The 21,312-nt window shown below is 29.7% G+C and overlaps 1 protein-coding gene across 1 annotated transcript in view; it reads right to left on the reverse strand.

The window, feature by feature from the left end:
- Window positions 1-9,255: 9,255 nt before the first annotated feature.
- Window positions 9,256-21,312, reverse strand: part of LOC135961327 (myb-like protein O) — a 138,023-nt gene continuing 125,966 nt past the window's right edge. The window contains exon 3 of the mRNA XM_065512822.1: window positions 9,256-9,434. Within this exon, the coding sequence (XP_065368894.1) occupies window positions 9,256-9,434 (179 nt within the window). The remainder of the gene's footprint in view (window positions 9,435-21,312) is intronic.

A 21,312-nucleotide genomic window follows, 5' to 3' on the forward strand; every position in this document is an offset into this window, starting at 1 on the left:
ATTCCCATCCCATTCTCCAACTCAACACTTATATTCAAAAAGAATTTAAAAAAATTATCAAAAAACAGCAAAAATTCAACGTATTCATTGATTAAACAGGTCAACAGCAAAAAAAAGGCTTGACTAACCACTATTCATTCGAATAATGATCGTTCGATTAATTGAATAATTTCTTACGAATGATTATTCGAACAACTTAGAACAATTTTATTTAGAATAATCGAATAATATGAATAAATGCTCATATAAATTTGAACTCATTAAGTTGCTTAACCTTCGCTTTACCAAAGGTTTTTTATGTACGTGGTTTACCAATACCCACCCGGGTGATACTGCACTTCTATACATATATCCGATGAACAAAATTTTAAAAAATCGAAAAAACCTTATAAAAAGTTTAAAATGTTTTTATTAAATATTATGGAACTCTAAAATTTGTTCATTGAGTCTAAATTTTATTTAAATCGAAACAAAATGAAAAAAATGATTAAGCTAACAAAAACCGAGTGGTCACCCGGGTGGGTATTGGTAAAGCGAAGGTTAAAATTGTTTATACTTCCAAATTTAAATAAATAGTAATGACTTACAAAAATTGCATTGTTTCTGAAATTCGACAACAAAAGATATAGGAACTAATTCGATCACTGGCTCCTTCTATAAATATATAAATATTACATGAAGTTACAATTCTAAAAATAAAAATATTTGTTATTTAGTAAAAAAGGCTGAATGATTTTGGAATTGATTTGGAAACAGAAATTTTAAGGTCTAAAAATGACGGCCGTGCTGGGAACATATGCTGGCGAAATATTAGCAGAATAATCAAAATATTAACTTAGATTAAAGTGGTGTTGAAAGTGATGGCGAATGTGATTTTGAAATGGTCGTCGAAAGTGATGTTGAGGATGATATTTATAATGATTACTTAGAAATAGATGAAGGCTTCTCATTTTAAAACCCGAATTAATGAACGACGTAAAAAAGTTTTTAATACGTTTATATTGTACTTGAATTCAGGATCATGTCGAAAACGGAAACTAATGAGTTTGCTAGTCAATTGTTTGTTCGGGAGGGAATCTGATCAGATTATTTCTGATGAAAATTAATTGATGGACTTTATTTTCGAATGTTTTTTAAACAATAAATACTTGAATTGTTAACTTTTTTGTTTTTCTTTAATAATAAAATATTAAAAAACCTACATCAAAACTTCAGTTTTTACTTTCTTTAAAAACTTAAAATTATTCGAATAATTCGATTAATTTTAATCGAATACCCTACTATATAGATGTGATGCATCATGGCTACCTAAGTACAAAAATGGTAAAATTTTTCAATTCTATGGATAATATTTTGTGAAAATGAGTTCACTTAATTGTGAATAAATTTGAAAATAATTCATCGATTTTTATGATCGTTACCTCATTTTGTATCTATTTCATGTGGCTTTGCGATAAAGTAATAAACCTGAAGAATTTCTTTCGTATTCAATTTTTCATGAGTTTTTTTAAAAAACAAAAATATTTCATATTTTCATTTAAAAAATATAATTTTTGCTTCAATTTGTTATTGTAACTCCGAAACTACTGAGCCGTTTAAAACGCAATATATATGTGAAAATTTATACATAACACGAAAATGTTTTCAGAATTCAATAACTCGAAATAATAACATTAACTACTCATTTTTATGTATATCTAACAAAAAACTAAAATTTTGTGAAAATGAGCGAATTCACTTAATTGGGAATAAATTCGTAAAGAATCAATCGATTTTTATGATCGATATAACATCTTGTTGCTATTGTATGTGGCTTTGCGATAAAGCAATAAATCTGAACAAATGCTGTCATTTTAAATTTTTCATGATTTTTTAAAACCATAAAATTTACTATTTTCATGTAAATCTAAAAAATGCTACCATTTTAAATTTTTCATGATTTCCACGTAAAAAATATATTGTTTGCTTCAATTTGTTATAATAACTCCGAAACTACTAAGCCGTTTAAAACCCAATATATAAACGGATGAAGGGCTATATATACTCCATTTTTTTTAAGTTTATTTTATTAATATTGGACTAACCGTTTTTAAGCAATCATTAATTATGTGAAGAAACGTCTAAAAAAATTCTCAGTTTTAATTAAATTTTTTTTTTAAAAAACCTCTCAATAGAATTTAAAATTTGGACCAATTAGTACTACTGGAACCACAATACATCAAAATTGTTTAGTGGTTTAAAAAGCCTCTAAAATTTTTTTCGATTTAGTTGCCCTGTGTTATTTTTAGTAAAATCCATTAAAAATGTTCAATTTCGATAAAGAATCTCACTCTCTGATACCGTTATATTGTTGTTGCTTACATATTTTTTTTAAGACTTGTTCTTGTAAATGATGGTGTTTTTGTTTATTGAATTCAACACATTTTTTTTTAAATTAGTTTTTATACCCTTCCCCATGAGTGACAAGAGTATATATAAGTTTGTCATTCCGTTTGTAATTTCTACATTTTTCATTTCCGACCCTATAATGTATATATATTCTGGATCCTTGTCTATAGCGGAGTCGATTATGCCATGTCCGTCTGTCAGTCTGTCTGGCTGTCTGGATGTCTGGCTGGCTGGCTGTCTGTCTGTCCGTCTGTTGAAATCAATTTTCTGAAGACCCCTGATATCTACGGGATCCAAATGTTCAATAATTCTGTCAGTCATGCTTTCAAGAAGTTTATTTAAAATCAAAAAAATCGGTCCATAAATGGCTGAGATATGAGGAACAAACCATGACAACCTCGATTTTTGACCTATATCTGGATTACTAAGTCATTAATATAGACAATATAGATATCTAATGATAGATATTTCAAAGACCTTTGCAAAAAAAAATTAATTTTGTTTACTTAAAAATATTTAAAATTTTTATTTGAAGTATAATTTGGTGAAGGGTATATAAGATTCGGCACAGGCGAATATAGCTCTCTTACTTGTTTTTAATTAAATCCCGCCAAAACAATGAAAGCTGACTGTGCCACGCCCTGAAAAATAATCAGTTCTTATTATATATATTTAATAAGTAAGACAGAAACAATATTGTACTATAGAGTAATCTAACAGATTTCTTATCGTTAGAATTATAGAAGCACAATTGCAATCGAATTACGGTGTTTAAAACTGGTTAATTCAATTGTTTTGTGTCTTTACTAAATTTTATTTAAAGTTTAAAATACATATAAAACAATTTCAATTCGGTGTTCAATAGATTAATTGACATTTTCCTTTAAACAATTTTAAATAAATAAAATAAAAACAATTGAGAAACTAAAGGGACACAAATTTTTTTCTTTTAAAATTTCAATAATTTATTTTCGTTTGTGGTCGAAAGTGGTCCGAGCTAAGAGCATTTATTTACCGATCGCCATAAAATAATTAAAAAAAAAATTTTGCTTAACTTTTAATTTTTTTGTTGGAAATGCCCATATCACAAAAGCATCTACTTTTGCTGTATTTTAAATTAAGTAAAATCCTAACATAAAATTAACTGTGATTTCGACTATGGTTTTCTAATCTGATAAACATAAAATAAAAACGAACAAACAAACTTCAATATTGATTTAATCAGCCATAGCTGATGTTTGTCTATTTGTTTTGTTTCTATTTTGAATTGGGTTTGTTTCTTTTTTTAATTTAATTAAAATAAAACATCAACAACATCATCATCATAATCATCCCCATAACACCCTGATGTTTGCCTTTTTATCTTTTCCAAAATCCTAACCATCATGAATGAGAAAAAAATGTAAATGTTTGCTGTGTGACAAAGATTCCTGTGAGATAAACCAGAAAGATTTTTTTAAAATTTCTTTTTTTTTTGTTTTTTTCTTGGTTGCTTTAAGATATGATTAAATGAGCTTAAATTAGTTGCTGCGAAAAAAGGAGCAACTTTTATTAACTTTCTTTTTTAAAAAAAAAAAAGGAAGAAAGATGAAATTTAAATAACAATGAAGTAGATTTTAGTAGGAACAAAATGTGGGTCATAGAATTAGAATATTTTTTAGTTTATTATACACTGTATTAAAGCTTCTAAAATTTGCATTAAAATGTCGTTTATATGGAGGTACAAGCATGAAATAAATTTAAAACATAACCACACGATTCCAAGTTTAACACAGCTTTCTTATATAATTAAATAGATATGGTCCACAACAACTTAAATTCAAGGCTATCAGCTAAATAAAAAAGCATATTCATTTCCATTTACTGTTAGATATTGAAAACAGATTTAAACAACAAGTAAAAACCCAGTTGGAAATTTGGTTCTAAAGGCAATAAAAAAATCAAAAGAAAGTTATACATTTGAAGATAAGTCTTGTTTTTACATATTTCCACAATTGTTGCCATAAGAACCCTACTCCGATAAAAAAAACCTTAACATGAACTAAAGTTGTATGCGGTTGAAAACATGAAAATACCATCAAACAACAATGAAAACAGAAAAACAAGAATTTGAATGAACCAGCAAAAAATGAACAAAAATTATAAACAACTGACTGGAAAAAAATGTATCTGCTTTGTAGCTTACTTCACTACATATTCACATTCAGACATTTGCACTGAAATAAAGAAACAAAAGACCGAAACTACGAGAAAAAATAACAGCAGTTAAAAGGGAAACGGATGTGGTGGTTGTGTTATATTACTGTTGTTCAAATAGGAAAAAGCTTATTGTTGTGTTCGCTCAACACAAGCATTTGTTGATGTTTTTTTTTTGCGAAATTTATAAAGGGTTCTCTTTGTTTCCTGCCGCACTATAAAAATAACACTTACGACTACTTATTACAATATATTACTTCCTTCATAATAATCACAACTACATTTGAGGAACTCATCTGAAAAAGATTTTAAATTCAGGGTCATGTATATGAAAAATTATTTTTAATAAATTGAAAGATTAAGATAATTTTTGAAACCATCTTTAATAATAGGTCAAAACTCTCAAAATGGAGTTGTAAGGGTACAAAATTGTCATATAAGAACTAATGATGCGCATTTTGAGCAAAGTCGGATAACTTTTAGCTGTTGTTTTGAAGTTAAATGTTTGGGTCAAAGTAACAATATTTTTCAAATAAATTTAAAAATTAAATGTTGAAAATAAAATTCCAATTAAAAATAGTTTTATTATTTTAATTTTTCAAAAAACTTTTTAAACGAAATTTTAAAAACTTAAGGCCTGTTTCACGATGTCGAAAGAAAAATGACAAATTCGTATGAAAACTTTTCGAAAGAATTTTAAAAACTGAGTGTTTTTCATACAAATTTTTTCGACTCATTTTTCTTTCGACATCGTGGAACAGGCAGTTAAAAAGAGTTTTCGATTTAAATATATGTAAAAAAAGTAAGAAAGTACATATCGTCACCTGAAGTGCAAAAGGCGTTACAACCAAAAAATTCAAAGTTGAGTTTTTCATGGATATTGGTACAGTGCATAAAGGCACACGTCTTCACAATTTTTTAGCTTTCAAAATAAAAATTTTAAATATTTTTAGGTACCTACACATAATTATTTTTTTTTCAAAGTTGTTTTTTTCACTTTTTGGAAAAAAATTTCGAATTGATTATTTTTTAAATTTAAAAAAAAAATTTTTTTGTCTATATTAATGACTTAGTAATCCAGATATAGGTCAAAAATAGGTAAAAAATCGAGGTTGTCCTGGTTTTTTCCTTATATCTCAGCCATTTTTGGACCGATTTTCTCGATTTGAAATAGCAACCGAGCAGGAAGAATTTCGGAGATATTGATGTATGAATCGACAGACGGACAGACAGACAGGCGGACATGGCTTAATCGACTCCGCTATCTATAAGGACCCAGAATATATATACTTTATAGGGTCGGAAAATTATATTGTGGAAATTACAAACGGAATGACAAAACATTGAAGGGTATCCTATTTGTAACCACAACAATTTAAATTTTATTATGTTTTTTGACTCTCCAGTAAAATTTCAAAAAGCTATCTCCAATTATGGACCGAAGGCCATACAATAGGTGGTATTTTGTCCTTACATATGAACCTTATTTGTGTTGAATTTTATTTGAATAGCAACATTTCTAAGAGATTAATTTGATTTTCGGAATTGGGCCTTATATGGAAGCGATGAATAATTATGGAACGAAATTTGGTGGGTTGATTTGCGTATATATGAAACATATTTAAATTTGTAAGCTCATTAATGAAATTTTTCGAGAATGTTTCTCATACGGGAACTATTGAAAATTGTGAACCGATCGGTACTAAATTTAGCAGTGAGATTTCTGCTTATATAAAACTTATTTTTGCTGATTTTGGTTTGGATATGTTTATAATTATGATATTTATGAGAGCTTAACTATTTTTAGATAGGCCTAGAATAGATTACGTTATTGACGCAATATAAAAGTTTGTGCCAAATGTTGTCGAATTATCTTTGTAATTGCGACTTGTAGTTTGATTTTTTTTTGCTTAGACCAACACTAAGGGGATGACCCCTACTCATCTCATAATTTCATTTTCTGAGTCGATTTAACAATCTCCGTCCGTCCCGCCTGGCCTGCTGGCTGTCCTGTAAACATGTGCTCAGTTTCATAGATGTCTTGATGACATTTGGAAAATGTACCCAAAGACGAAGTCTATTGAAACAAATGTCCTCCCGAAATAGGACTCTATCAGCCATAAATGCTTGATTTATATCGATATCCATATACAAATCAATATTTTGCTCTGATCAATTTCAATTGCACATAGCTCCCAGGTAAGACCTCTCGAAAATTACTTTAACTTTTATATAGAAAGAAATCACCAAATTTGATGGCCAGCGGTCCACAATTGGCCATAGCTCCCATAACCCACTTCTGAAAATCACTTTAACTAGCATAAATCTCTTAAAAATGTTGTTATCCAACAGAAAGAGGTTTCACAGAGAAATAAATCACAATACTTAATTTGATGGCGATCGGTACATAATTGGTTATAGGTCTCATGCAAGGATAACTTTCGAATATCATTCACGAAAATAATTTATTGAAATATAAAAAAAAAAAAATATTTTAGCTCGTTTTCTCATTATATGGCATTTTGATAAGTAATTTAATTTTTTGAAGTCATCGTTATGTTTTTTTTGCAAAACTTTGCTTTCAGGTAAATATATCAGTTTGAAAATATTGTAAACCGCAGTTTATCTAATTCCATGTTCACACGACGGCATTATTCGCCATTCACGCTCTCATTCGTCATTCAACCCCCAATTACGAACTGAATTACATGATTCGCCATACAAAATTTCAAGTGCGAATTACTTTGTTCGTACGTAATTCAGTTTGAATTACCTTATGAATTACGAACGAATGACTGTCATCTCTAATTTTTATCGATTATTTATGTATCAAAATCAGCTGGCCAATCAAAAATGTCAAAACAAAATAAAGAAAAAGATTTTTGTATTAAATAAATAAATTAAAAGAAATAAAAAGTCCGATTAAAGTTAAAGCCACGCACAAGGCGAATAAGTGAATTCGCCTGTATTTATTTAAATTCGCCACTGCACCTTATTAAATGCACCTTGATTCGCACCAAACAAACAAAATAAACAAAAAAAAACAAAACATGTAAACAGAAGAAAAAAAAACAAGAAGAAGAAATAAATAAATGTCAAACTGAATTACGAATGTTGTCGTGTAAACAGGTTAATTCGCAATCGTAATTCAAAACGCGAATTAAGTAATTCAGACTGCCGTGGAAACATGGCATAAGGGACTTTCCCGCATCCAATAAAAAAAGCTCAGAGTGTTTATTGTTCATGGAATTCAGTTTTTTAGTTGTCTTGGCTAACAAAGTAATATTTTATACTATAGTCTTTGATAAATAACATAAGTAATAGAGTGGTTAGATTACTAACCACTGTGACTGAAATAGGTTTTATAGAATGTGTTTCTCTACATAATTTTATGTTATTTTTTAAGGATGCTGCCTGTACTCAATGAACGTGTCTGCAGTCTTGAAAGTGTCTGCAGTCTTGAAAGTGTCTGCAGTCTTGAATCCGATGAATAAGATTATTATGAGAAGCAAACCGATCAGATAGTACTCGGTGACATAATTTGGTTGTGATTTTGATTCCGATGATGACATACCTCTATCAAATTTGGCTAATACTTATGTTAGTGACTAATTTACTCAAACTGCAGTGGTAGAATCAAAATGGGAACAAATTTTCGATTCGAAAAGCCGGGTGATTACACAGGAGGTGGGAGTATTCCATATGATATAATATAATTAGATAATGTCTGACCTACACAGCTATTTCGTTTGTTTTGGCCCGATAATTTAGTCAAAATTATTGTTTTTCAAAAAAATTTTACGCTACGGAAATGTGTAATATATTTATTTTTAATGCCAACCGCCATGGTGGTTAATAAACTAACCACCCCATTCCATAAAAACCTTTAGCTGTATTTTAATTTTGTCTTATTTTTCATAATAAATTAACATTAATTAAAGTAAAAATGCAATTGTTTTGATTATAAACTAATACACATAAAACCATGACTGAAAGAAAATTGATCATAGTGGAAAAAAGTAACCACTATTTTCATTTCTATCTTATTCGATGTTATATGACTTTTATAAGAGCAAATAACATACAAAAATATAATAATGATCTTGTATTGTGATATTTTCCAAACTGAAGTATGTTTATTAAAATAAGTATTGGTTCAGTGGAAGGAAAAATATCGATTTTTTAGTGGTTATGTATTATGCGAAATTGATTTTAAAACAATATTTTTGACTTCTGGTTATCACTGCTTAATGAGTTCCAAATAAAAAATATATCATATTTTTATATAGCTATTTTTAAAATGTTTTCTTATTTTTTTCCTTTAAAATTACTTTAAGGTTTTATTAACGTAACGAACCGAAAAAACTCCTAATGAACTTATAATGTACAAGATTGTGCGCATATATTTGGCTCACAAATTAAAATTCAAACAATAAAATTAAGTTTATTTTTCAACATTTTATGTGAACAAAGGGAATTAAGTAAATTTTATTATACCTTTTTACCTTCCCGTGTTATGAATATAAAATAAACTGTCACCAACATGGATACAATTTTTATCCGCTATTTTTGTCGTCAATTTTTTGTTTTATTACCAACGACTTTTAATTAATTTTGTTCTGTTGCTTGTTTTTTTTTTAGTTGAACATTAAAAGAAACATAAACTTGAACTTACTTAAAATGATAGGTTGAATTTTCGTAACCAAAAAAGGGCACAGTGTATGTCAACATCCAAATGTTGCCACCGCCACAGTCGTAGTACGGTTTCGACCATCTGCCATCTTCATATTTCACCGCCAGTGTATCATCTTCGATGCGTTCATCAGTTTTGTTAGAATACAAATGAAATGCTGCAAGAGAAAATTAAGAAAGAGTAAGAAAGAGTGAGAAAGTTTGCTTAAATGATGAAACGGATTGTGAATTTTAATGCGAACAACACGCACTAATTGTGCAGATAAATTTTATTAAATGAGAATTTATGCAGGTAAGTCATTATAAATAGATTTGTTTAAAGTATTTGAAAATCATGTGCAAGAATTCACTTAGTTTCTCATTAGTTAGAAAAACAGCTTTATATTATTATTATATTGGATTACAAACAGATTTTATTTATTATAAAGAACTACTGAAGTTTAGATTGGAGAGTAAAATTATTATTAAATCACACGCATGTAGAAATGCAAGTTTGGATACAGTTACCACTATACAACCGTTATCCATTTAATATCATTACGGTAAAGCAATCGTTACCTTAATAACTTTAATTACCGTTACCGATTTAATCGTAAATAACTTTAGCTCTATTCTACAAATAATTTTTAATTATGATAATACAGATTTTTGATTTCAATAATAGAGTTTAATGAAATCTGCACGTCAAGCCCGACCATCTAATTCCGTACACTAAGTAAAAGAGCAAAAATATTTTTCTTTTAAAATTCCAGTAATTTATTTTCGTAAGAGGGCCTTATATGGGAGCTATGACTAATTATTAGGGTATTCATTCGAGTAATGATCGTTCGATTAATCGAATAATTTCTTAGGAATAATTATTCGAACAATTTAAAAATGGCCATTTTCGAACAACGAATAATTCGAACAATTTTATGTAGAATAATCGAATAACACTTATAAATGTACATATGTATATATTTAAATTACTTAAAATTTTTCATAATTCCAATGACTTAGAAAAATTGTATTGTTTCTAAAATTCGACAAATGAGTAAAGATAAAGGAAGTCGATCACTGTAGATGAGTGGTCCGATAGCTCCTTCTATAAATATATAAATATTACTGCAAGAAGTTACAATTCTATAAACAAGACTTTCAGAATGTTTAAATTGTTATTTAGTAAAAAATACTGAATGATTTTACAATTGATTACGAAACAGAAATTTTAGGGTCTAAACATGACAGGGCGGCCGTGGTGTGAACATATGTCGGCGAAATATTAGCAGAATCGCAATTAATAATCAAAATATTAACTTGGATTAAAGTGATGTTGAAAGTGCTGGCGGATGTGATTTTGAAACGGTCGTCGAAAGTGATATTGAGGATGACATTTATAATAGACGAAGGCCATGATCTTAAAATATATGTATATAAGTGTTGTTATTAATCGCGTACGTAAGTGTTGCAAAATATTTTATAAATCTAATGATAAACACAAAATATTGCAAACTTACGTTTTGTTGCAAGAAAACATGGAGTTGGTCTTATACACGTTCACTGACAATGATATCAAACTTTGGACAGTTTTATGTAATTCCCTAAGACCACTTGATTAAACAAAGATTAGGCAACGTCGATAGAGCTTGAGGGTATAATACAATTTCTTATAAATAAAAGTGAATAATTCATTTACTAAAGAATTAGTTAATCACTTTAAAACCCAAATTAATATATATTGTACTTAAATTCATGACCATGTCCAACTAGCTCAAAACGGAAACTAAAGAGTTTGCTAGTCAATTGTTTTGTAGATTGTTCGGAAGGGTATCAAAACAGAATAAGTATTTCTGATCCAAATTTATTGATAGACTTTGTTTTCGAATGTTCTTTAACTTAAATTCTTTACTTTTTTAAAAAAATTAAATTATTCGTATAATTCGATTAATTTTAAACGTGTGATCGAATTATTCGAACAAGTTAAAATCTAACTTGTTATCCTACTAAGACAAAAACTCATACACAAGTAACTATGGATATATTTTAAGTAAAAATTAGATTTAATTTCCTACATTTCTTGTTCTAGTGGCCTGAGACACGTTAATGCCCTGGGGAATTTTTAACAACATTTCTATTCTTTTAAATGAAATTGCAAAAGTAATTCTTTAATGGCAAAATTTTTACAAAAACTGAAAAATTGCAATTTTTTCCCCTTGTAAATGCATCTCAAAACTTCAGAGGGCTTGCGGCACGTCTTAACCCCAACCGATTTACCCAATGTTCACCAAACTGCAAAATCCAACTACCACCCTAAGCCCCCATAAAAATGTCCTCTCTAATTGGACTTTATCGGTCATAACTGTTTAATGAATATAGGTATCTGCACAAATTTCGCTCCAAATAAGTTTTATATATACAGAAATTAGTCATAGCTCCCATATAAAGCCCGCTGCCGAAAATCACTTTAATGAGCATAAATCTCTTAAAATATACATAAAATCACATGACCTAATTTCATGGTGATCGGTCCATAATTGATCATAGTTCCCTTATAAACGAAAATAAATTATTTAAATTCTAAAAAAAAATTATCTTGCTCATTTGCTTAGTGTAGGGTATTATTGTTTTTAAATTTGATTTTTTTGATATCGTTTTTAAAAGTTGGTTCACTTGACATGAAATCTCCCATGTTTTTACTTTTTTAAACAGAAAAATATTTCTGAAAATCGCTTAGTTAGAGTTACAGTAGTTTAAATTCAGATTGCTCTCCAACTAAAGCCAAATAAGTATTTCCGAAATCTATGTAATCCAATAAAATAGAATTGCTATATGGAAACACCTAATTTTGTAGCATATTGTGATGGAATTTTTACAAAATACATTTTGCATATAAATTTATTTAATTAGTTATTTTTCAACGAGTGCATTTTTATACCCTACACCACCATAGTGAGGAGGGTATAATGCGTTTGTGCAGATGTTTGTAACGCCCAAAAATATTAGTCTAACACCCACCTTAAAGTATACCGATCGACTTAGAATCACTTTCTGAGTCGATTAAACGATGTCCGTCCGTCCGTCTGGTCGGCTGGCTGGCGGCTGTCCAAACCTTGTGCGCAGAGTACAGGTCGCAATTTTGAAGATATTTCGATGACATTTGGTACATATTATTTTTTCGGCTCAAGGACCAAGTCCTCTCGAAATTGGACTTTATCGGTTATAAATGTTTAATTTATATATGTATCTACACAAATTTAGCTCCAAATAAGTTTTATATACACAAAATTCATGTCACCAAATTTTGTTACGATCGGTCCATAATTAGTCATAGCTCCCATATAGACCCGCTTCCGAAAATCACTTTAACGTGCATAAATCGCTTAAAAATGTTGGTAAACACACAAAATTCAACAGAGTTAACTTTAATATAGACATAAATCACACGACCTAATTTCATGGTGATCGGTCCATAATTGGTCATAGCCCCCATATAAGGCCCACTTCCGAAAATCACTCAAAAATTTAAATTATTGAAATTTTAAAAGAAAAATGTTTTTGCTCTTTTACTTAGTGTAGGGTATTATATGGTCTTTCTTACTGGTTTTTACCATTTTTTGTTTTTATGTCTCATTAGAACGACAATTGTGTTCTATTCTTTTAAATGAAATTGCAAAAGTAATTTTTTAATGGCAAAATTTTTACGAAAACTGAAAAAATTTAAATGTTTTGCCCTTGTAAATGCATCTCAAAACTTCATAGGGCTTGCGGCACGTCTTAACCCCAACCAATTTACCCAATGTTCACCAAACTGGGGTGTGACACTTGCAAAAATCCAACTTTCGTTTATTAAGGACCACCCTAAGCCCTCATAAAAATGTTCTCTCTAATTGGACTTTATCGGTCATAACTGCATAAATTTCGCTCCAAATAATTTTCATATACACAGAAATTAGCCATAGCTCCCATGTAAAGCCCGCTTCCGAAAATTACTTTAATGAACATAAATCTCTTAAAAATGTTGGTATATACATAAAATCACATGACCTAATTTCAAGGTGATCGGTCCATAATTGATCATAGCTCCCTTATAAACGAAAATAAATTATTGAAATTCTAAAAGAAAAATAATTTTGCTCATTTTCTTATTATTATTGTTTTTAAATTGGATTTTTTTTTTTGCTCATAAGGCCTTTTTCTTTAAGACTCAAATAGTCCATTTTAAAAAAAAAATCTAGCTCTTGAACTATAAAGTAAGTAAGTTTTCATGTAAAATTGCAGAATATGCGTAAATATAAGCACAATATGGTTAGCAAAATCAATTACATACTTTTTTCCAGCAAAAATACAAAGTGTTGTATTTTCATTTTATGTATAAAATTACATATCGTGTTTTTTTTGTCTAATTATGATATATGATCGGACCATTTATCGAAATAAACGAAAATCCGGACTTACAAAAAAAAAAACACGAGTTAGGGCCTTTTTATATTAAGCCATCGATATATTGTGCATAAATAAGCATTTGTTATCAAAAACAAATATTTGAATTTACACACATCATGTATTTTTACCCTAATTACACTATGCGACAAAAAATAATACCTGGAAAGCGATACAATTTTTCTGGAAGGTGCTGTCAAATATAACAAGAATCTGTCTTTGAAATTTGCAAAACACCTCCAAAATCTTGAGTTACGGGTAAAAAACCGGTTTTTCATACCTTTAAGCACTTATAAGCCATTAACTAAGCTGATTCTCAATCGATTTTAATTTTTTAAACGGATTTAAAAAGAAGAAACGGTGGTCTCTCCAATGGTATATATTATTTACGTATTTTAACAAAATTTGTGTGCATTTCTTCATCAAACGTATTTTTGTTTTTATTTTTTCACCATTTTCGAAATTTCGAAGAAGATTTTACATAGTATTTTATAAAGAAACCGTACTATTTATACATTGATTTAAAAGATAAGTTTAATTATGCGTAAAACGCAATTTTGCTTTTAAAAATCCATTGGAAATTGACAAAGTTATTAAAGATTGTACTAAAACTAAATTTTTGAAAAATAGCATTTCTAGGCATTTTACTTAGAAATGTTTGCTTATCCGCTTTCTTTTTAACTCGTTATCATCAGTTTGCCATAAAAGTGACCATCACTATTCGGAAAATAGTTTCTTTATGTTTTTTCTTCGAAACGATTTTCTATTCTGACCATTTCTTTGTGAAAACGGTCTCCATGTTTGTCGCTGAACTGCCCCAGATTATCTGGAAAGAAGTCCAAATGCAAATGCAGGAAATAAATTTGTATAGACATGTGGCAGCCCATTTCACCATAAGCACTCAAAAATTCATTAACCACAGCGACATAGTCATGGCTTCTTTTATTTCCAAGAACATTTTTTCAAAGCGACACAAAACTTCCATGCGCGTTTTTCAATGGAACTTAGCTTATTCAAAAACATAATTTGAGGTCCAATGAAAATACCTAAAATTTATCAAAACAGGTAAAATCGCAAAAAAAAGGCTTGGGATGATATGGATAAAAACCTCCTTTTTTTGCCTTCGCTTAGTTTTCAGAAAATCGTTTTAAGACAGCAGAAAGCTTCGCCGTTTATATAAAGCTTTTTAACAAATTATTTCATATAACCTAACTTAAGGTGCAGCGGAGGCAACATGATAACGAGTTCAAAAGTAAACATTTCTAAGTAAAATGCCTAGAAATGATATTTTTCAAAAATTTAGTTTGTTATTCAATCATGAATAACTTTGTCAATTTCCAATGGATTTTTAAAAGCAATATTGCGTTTTACGCATAACTAAACTTATTTTTTAAATCAATGTATAAATTGTACGGTTCCTTTATAAAATACTATGTAAAATCTTCTTCAAATTTGGAAAATGGTGAAAAAATATAAACAAAAATATGTTTTATGAAGAAATGCACACAAATTTTGTCAAAATACTTAAATAATATATATACCATGGGAAAGGCCACCGTTTCTTCTTTTTAAATCCGTTTAAAAAATTTAAATCGATTGAGAATCAGCTTAGTTAATGGCTTATAAGTGCTTAAAGGTATGAAAACCCGGTTTCTTACCCGTAACTCAAGATTTTGGAGGTGTTTTGCTAACTTCAAAAACATCAGAAAACAAGTAAGAAAGTATGGTCGGTCAAGCCCGACCATATAATACCCTACACTAAGTAAAAGAGTAAAAACATTTTTCTTTCAAAATTTCAATAATTTGTATTTTTGAGTGATTTTCGGAAGTGGGCCTTATATGGGAGCTATGACCAATTATGGACCGATCACCATGAAATTAGGTCGTGTGATTTGTGTCTATATGAAAGTTTACTATGTTGAATTTTGTGAGTATACCAACATTTTTAAGCGATTTATGCACGTTAAAGTGATTTTCGGAAGCGGGTCTTATATGGGAGCTATGACTAATTATGGACCGATCGTAACAAAATTTAGTGACATGAATTTTGTATATATAAAACTTATTTGGAGCGCAAGTTGTGGAGAAACCTTTATAAATTAAACATTTATGACCGATAAAGTCCAATTTCGGAAGGAAATTTGTATGGGGGCTAGGTGAAATGATAGACCAATTTCAGCCAGTTTCAATAGGCTTGGTCCTTGGGCCGAAGAAATAATATGTATCAAATTTGATCGAAATATCTTCAAAATTGCGACCTGTACTCTGCGCAAAAGGTTTACATGGACAGCCAGCCAGCCAGCCGACCAGACGGACGGACGGACATCGTTTAATCGACTCAGAAAGTGATTCTAAGTCGATCGGTATACTTTAAGGTGGGTGTTAGACTAATATGGTGGTGCAGGGTATAAATAGTATGACTTTCCAGTATTTCCACTTCAGTTTTTTTGTCTCATAGTGTTATGGAAGTAGAAAAATTTCCTACTATTAATGAAGGAAATTTACATAAAAATTTATTAGAGTGTAGAATTGCTATATGGATACACCTAATTTTGTATCATATAAATTTATTAAATTAGTTATTTTTCAACGAGAGCATTTTTTTATACTACTAATAATTGCTTTTAAGTAGTTTAAGTAGCTTAATTTTAAATTGAAATTTAAAATTGTTATCATTTCATTTACTGTTTTTATTGAATTAATTGTTTATTTAACTCTGCAATGACCAATGTATAAAAGTAGAAAACAATTTCCGAAGCATACTAATTCTCATATAATTTCATCAAATTTTCCATATTGATTCTGGTCGATAACGAACAAAACTTTTTGACAGATCAGTTGTATTCAAAAATCATACTATTGGTTATTATGATGATCAGTCCATAATTCGTCATAGCTCCTATATAAGATAGGTATCAGTGCACATAATTTTATGACAATCCTACATTCGAAAAATACGTAATTATACATAGCTTCTTTCCACATTCGGGAAATACATTACCCTCTCGCAATACGAAATTTACCACACATATTTACTAGTAATAGAAATTATAAAACTAACTAACTAAATAATGGTGGTGGGTATATAAGATTCGCCACAGCCGATTATAACACTCTTACTTGTTTAAATTGCCGACTTTTGACACACCAATAAACTATTTGATGATAACAATTGCATGACTTAAATATTTACAAAACTACATTAAACTTAAACTTTAGATCATAATTGCAACTGCATCTGTTTCATGCAACATACTGTTGTGCAATAAAACTAATAAAACTAATTACAACATTTAATTTTCAGGTGTTCCACCAAAACCTACTTCCGTCTTTTTATAGTGCAAAATATTTTTTAATTAATTCATTTTCCGAGTAAAATCAACAACCGCTAAAAAAAAGAACAAAAACAAAATATGGTGGCGAAAAAAACATTTGTGTGGTTACACTTTACAAGTATTACTTTTTAGTCTGCTGATTAAATGAAAATTTTTATTTATAACTGTTATTTTGCTGCTCATCCTGAATACATTAATTCAATGGAACTTTTTTTTTCAATAAAACACAAACAAACGTTTTTTACACATTTAAATATCATTGAGCCAAAAGCTGCTTTAAAAATGAACAATATTGCTGCTAAAATATGATTATAGTATTGTATTACAACTATGTATCTACAATTAATATGAGAGTGGTTTGTTTGGCTTATGGCCAGCGGTCTTAAATATGGAGTTTGTTTGAACTTCAAAGGTTGGAAAGTGTATATTTTACTTATTTTGTTATAGCAACCAACACCTCTCTTATTATTGTAGTATATAGCTTCGAGATATTTTTGGTTTTTGGCCATGAACACAAATGCGGGTAAATAAATCATTTTTTGTATCATTGGGTTTAGGTAAGAATGTAATGCAAATGTTTAAATTTAAGAAAGTTTTTGCAAACAGTTTACGATAGCAAGTAAGTAAGTATCATATTAAATTTTGAAAGTGCTGGAGCAAGTTAAAAGTTTACTTTAACAAAATAAAAAAAGGTTTTCCTGTTATGCTGTCTTGATGTAAACATCGAAAAACATTTGTTTATCAAATAATAGTTTAAAACAAGTAAAAATACTCTACACTAAGTAAATGTGCAAAAACCTTTTTTTTAAATTTCAATCATAACTGATTTTCGGAAGTGGGCCTTATATGGGAGCTATGATCAATTATGTACCGATGAAATTAGGCCGTATGTTTTAAGTCTATATGGAAGTTATTTATGTTGAATTTTGCGTGTATACCAACATTTTTAAGAGATTTATGTACGTTAAAGTGATTTTTGGAAGCGGGACAAAATTTTTATACCCTACACCACCATAGTGGTCGGTCAAGCCCGAAAATCATTGCCCATGTCATGTAGTAATACCTATTAAAAAAAATAGCACACTAATGATTAGGATTACATACACAACATGTTTTTGGTATTCGTGCTAACACTTCTATGGTCAGTATGTATATCATATTCAAAACACTACTAATGGAGAACGTGCCTTCCTCCGAGAATTCTCGATTGTTTGAAAAATATTTTCCCAAGAATCAGCGAAGCAAAATTGAAGGTCGTTTTGAATGGGCCCGATATACGGAGGCTCATGAAATTTTAAGACGTTTTAGTCAGTTATGATTACCTTGCGTGGAGGGCAGTAAAGAAAGTTATACGATATTTATTGGGAAGTATGCGGACACACGATCATCCCGCTCTTGTGACCAAGATGTCTCTCAAAATTCACTGCATGCATTACCATCTCGAATACTTTAGCAAGCAGTTAGTCTCAGAGTTGGAAAAACAAGGCGAGCCATGTCCATGGAAACGCGATATAAAGGCAAAAGGCTGGACTCGCTGGTGACTGAAATTTGTTGGTGGTCGCAAAAGACGTACGATCCCGACAATGAAGATGAAGAAGAATGTACAATGGGAGTTTCCTCCGGGGATATGTCACAAAATTTAAGTTAACTAACTACTTTAAAAACAATTAATTTTTTCCAGATGAAGACATATCCTCATCCGACACTGACTCCGAAGAAGAAGGCGCATCATCAAGCAAGAAAGTAAAGAAAATAAAGGGTCTGTTAGTTTTAATTCAACACTTTTATGATGATTTTAATTGAGTTTTGAAAAAAATTATAAAAAACTGATTTTCCAGGGTCCCACTCTAGAAAACCAAAAATACCACTATCCTTTATTAACTATATGTTGTAGACGGCGCTGAGCTTAACAACTTTACTGAACAATTTCCTTAGGGTATTCAATCGAGTAATGATAGTTCGATTAATCGAATAATTTCTTACGAATAATTATTCGAACAATTTATATATTACCATTTTCGAATAACGAATAATTCGAACAATTTTATGTAGAATAATCGAATAAAACGAATAAATTTTCATGAAATTTATGACTTACAAAAATTGTATTGCTTCTGAAATTCGACCAATAACTAAAGATAAATGGAGTCTTTCGATCAATGCAGATGAGTGGTCCGATAGCTCCTTCTATAAATATATAAATATTACTGCAAGAAGTTACAATTCTAAAAACAAGTCTTTCAAAATATTGGATTTAGGACTTGAACCAATGAAAATAAAAGTTATGGAATAAAATATGATTTTAAGAAATGATTTTAAGCTTTGTGTTCACTAGCAAGTCACTTGCGGAAGAACTTCTGCAAGTATTTGCTGACTTATTTACACTCAAACCGAAACTTGCGGAAGTCTGCTTCCAAAAGTAGTTTGTAGAAGTTGTTATGACGAACTTGCTGCAATAAATTGCAGACGTGTTTCCATGCAATGTGAGTACAGCCTTTTTTACGAATGACAATATAAAAATTGCAGCATATTTAATTAAAAAGAAACATCAAATTAAAAAAAACAGAAACAAAAATAAGTGTTTGGGTTAGAAATTGGGTATTGCGACGTATAGATTTATGTTTCCAAAATACATCACTTGAAGAATTGCGGACCAAAGATTCCACGCAGCTGAAAAATTTCCAGGAAAGTTTAATGATGATTTCAAATACATTTTATCTTTAACACAAACAATTATTCAAAAGTTATTCTTAGTTACTCTTTCAAAAATACACAAAACTAAACTGAAAACAGAAGAGAATACCATAGACCATTTACACGACTTCTTCTACAAGTCTTCAAAATACTTGCAGTTCACAGCAAGTCGTTCAAGTTACTTCCAGCTAACAACAAACATGTATTTCCACATAATTGCTGCAAGTAAATTTCGCAAGCCTTGACTTCTGGAAGTTGACTTCCAATACTTGTGTACACGACAAAAACTTCAGAAAGTCTCTTCTGGAAGCAACTTCCACAAGAAAACTTGGTAGTGGACACACGGCTTTGGAACTGATTTCAAAACAGAAATTTTAGGGTCTACACATGACATGCCGTGGAGCAATTAATAATAAAAGTATTAAATCAGATTTAAGTGGTGTTGAAAGTGATGGCGAATGTGATGAAATGTATAATGATTACGTTGAATAGACGAAGGCTATGATCTCAAATTATATATAAGTGATGTTATTAACTGCGTACGTAAGTCTTGCAAAATATTTAATGATGTTAAACAGCGTTGGACATCTTTGTCTAACATGGTAATAAAATTTTTGCGTATTTATAAATGCGTAAGTTGAGGTTAAGATTTTAGTACTTTTTTCTCAAAAGAAAGATTCAATAAAGAAAAAGATTAATAAAACAAATATGCGTCAATAATGCACTGTCTGACTTCAAGCTAGCCACGTTCACTGACAATGATATCAAACTTTGGAAATATTTGTGTAAATCCCTAATTTGTTATAAATAATTTAGAAAAAGTGAATAATTAATTTACTAAATAATTAGTTACCCATTTTAAAACCCAAATGAACGACATAAAAAAGTTCTTAATACGTTTATATTGTACTTGAATTCAGGAGCATGTCCAACTAGCTCAAATTATTAATGCATATTTCCAAAACGGAATCTAAAGAGTTTGCTAGTCAATTGTTTTGTAGATTGTTCGGGAGGGAATCTGATCAGAAATATTTCTGATGAAAATATAATGATGGACTTTGTTTTCGAATGTTTTTAAACATTATCAATAATTGAATTATTAACTTTAACGTTATTTTTTGTTTTTCTTTAACAATAAAATATTAAAAAACATACATCAAAACTTCATTCTTAACTTTGTGATCGAATTATTCGTACAATTTAAAATCTATTCGGTTTATTCGAACAAGACAAAAATCGAATAATTTTAATACCCTACTAACTAGACCTGACCCAGCGAAACACCGATACAATATATATTTTTTACCGATGTAACTTTTCCTGGTAATCACAACCCCCGCCGATCACTGACCCCCTCCATTTGTCGAATAGTGTTATTAGTGAGCCGCTCTGGTAAGTCTATGGTTTAAACTAAATTTTTTGTAAAAACTGTAAACTCTAGAAAAGATGTGGTGGGATTTTTTATCTTGGGAGCTGTGATTCAATGTTAAAACTATACGAAATATTTAGTTGCTTTCATTAACAATAAAAAAGTTTCGATTAGTTAGAGCAAATGTACTATTTACCGCTAAATAGCAAAGTAAACTAA

This window comes from Calliphora vicina, chromosome 5, assembly GCF_958450345.1.
Source record: "Calliphora vicina chromosome 5, idCalVici1.1, whole genome shotgun sequence".
Classification (NCBI taxonomy): Eukaryota; Metazoa; Arthropoda; class Insecta; order Diptera; family Calliphoridae; genus Calliphora; species Calliphora vicina.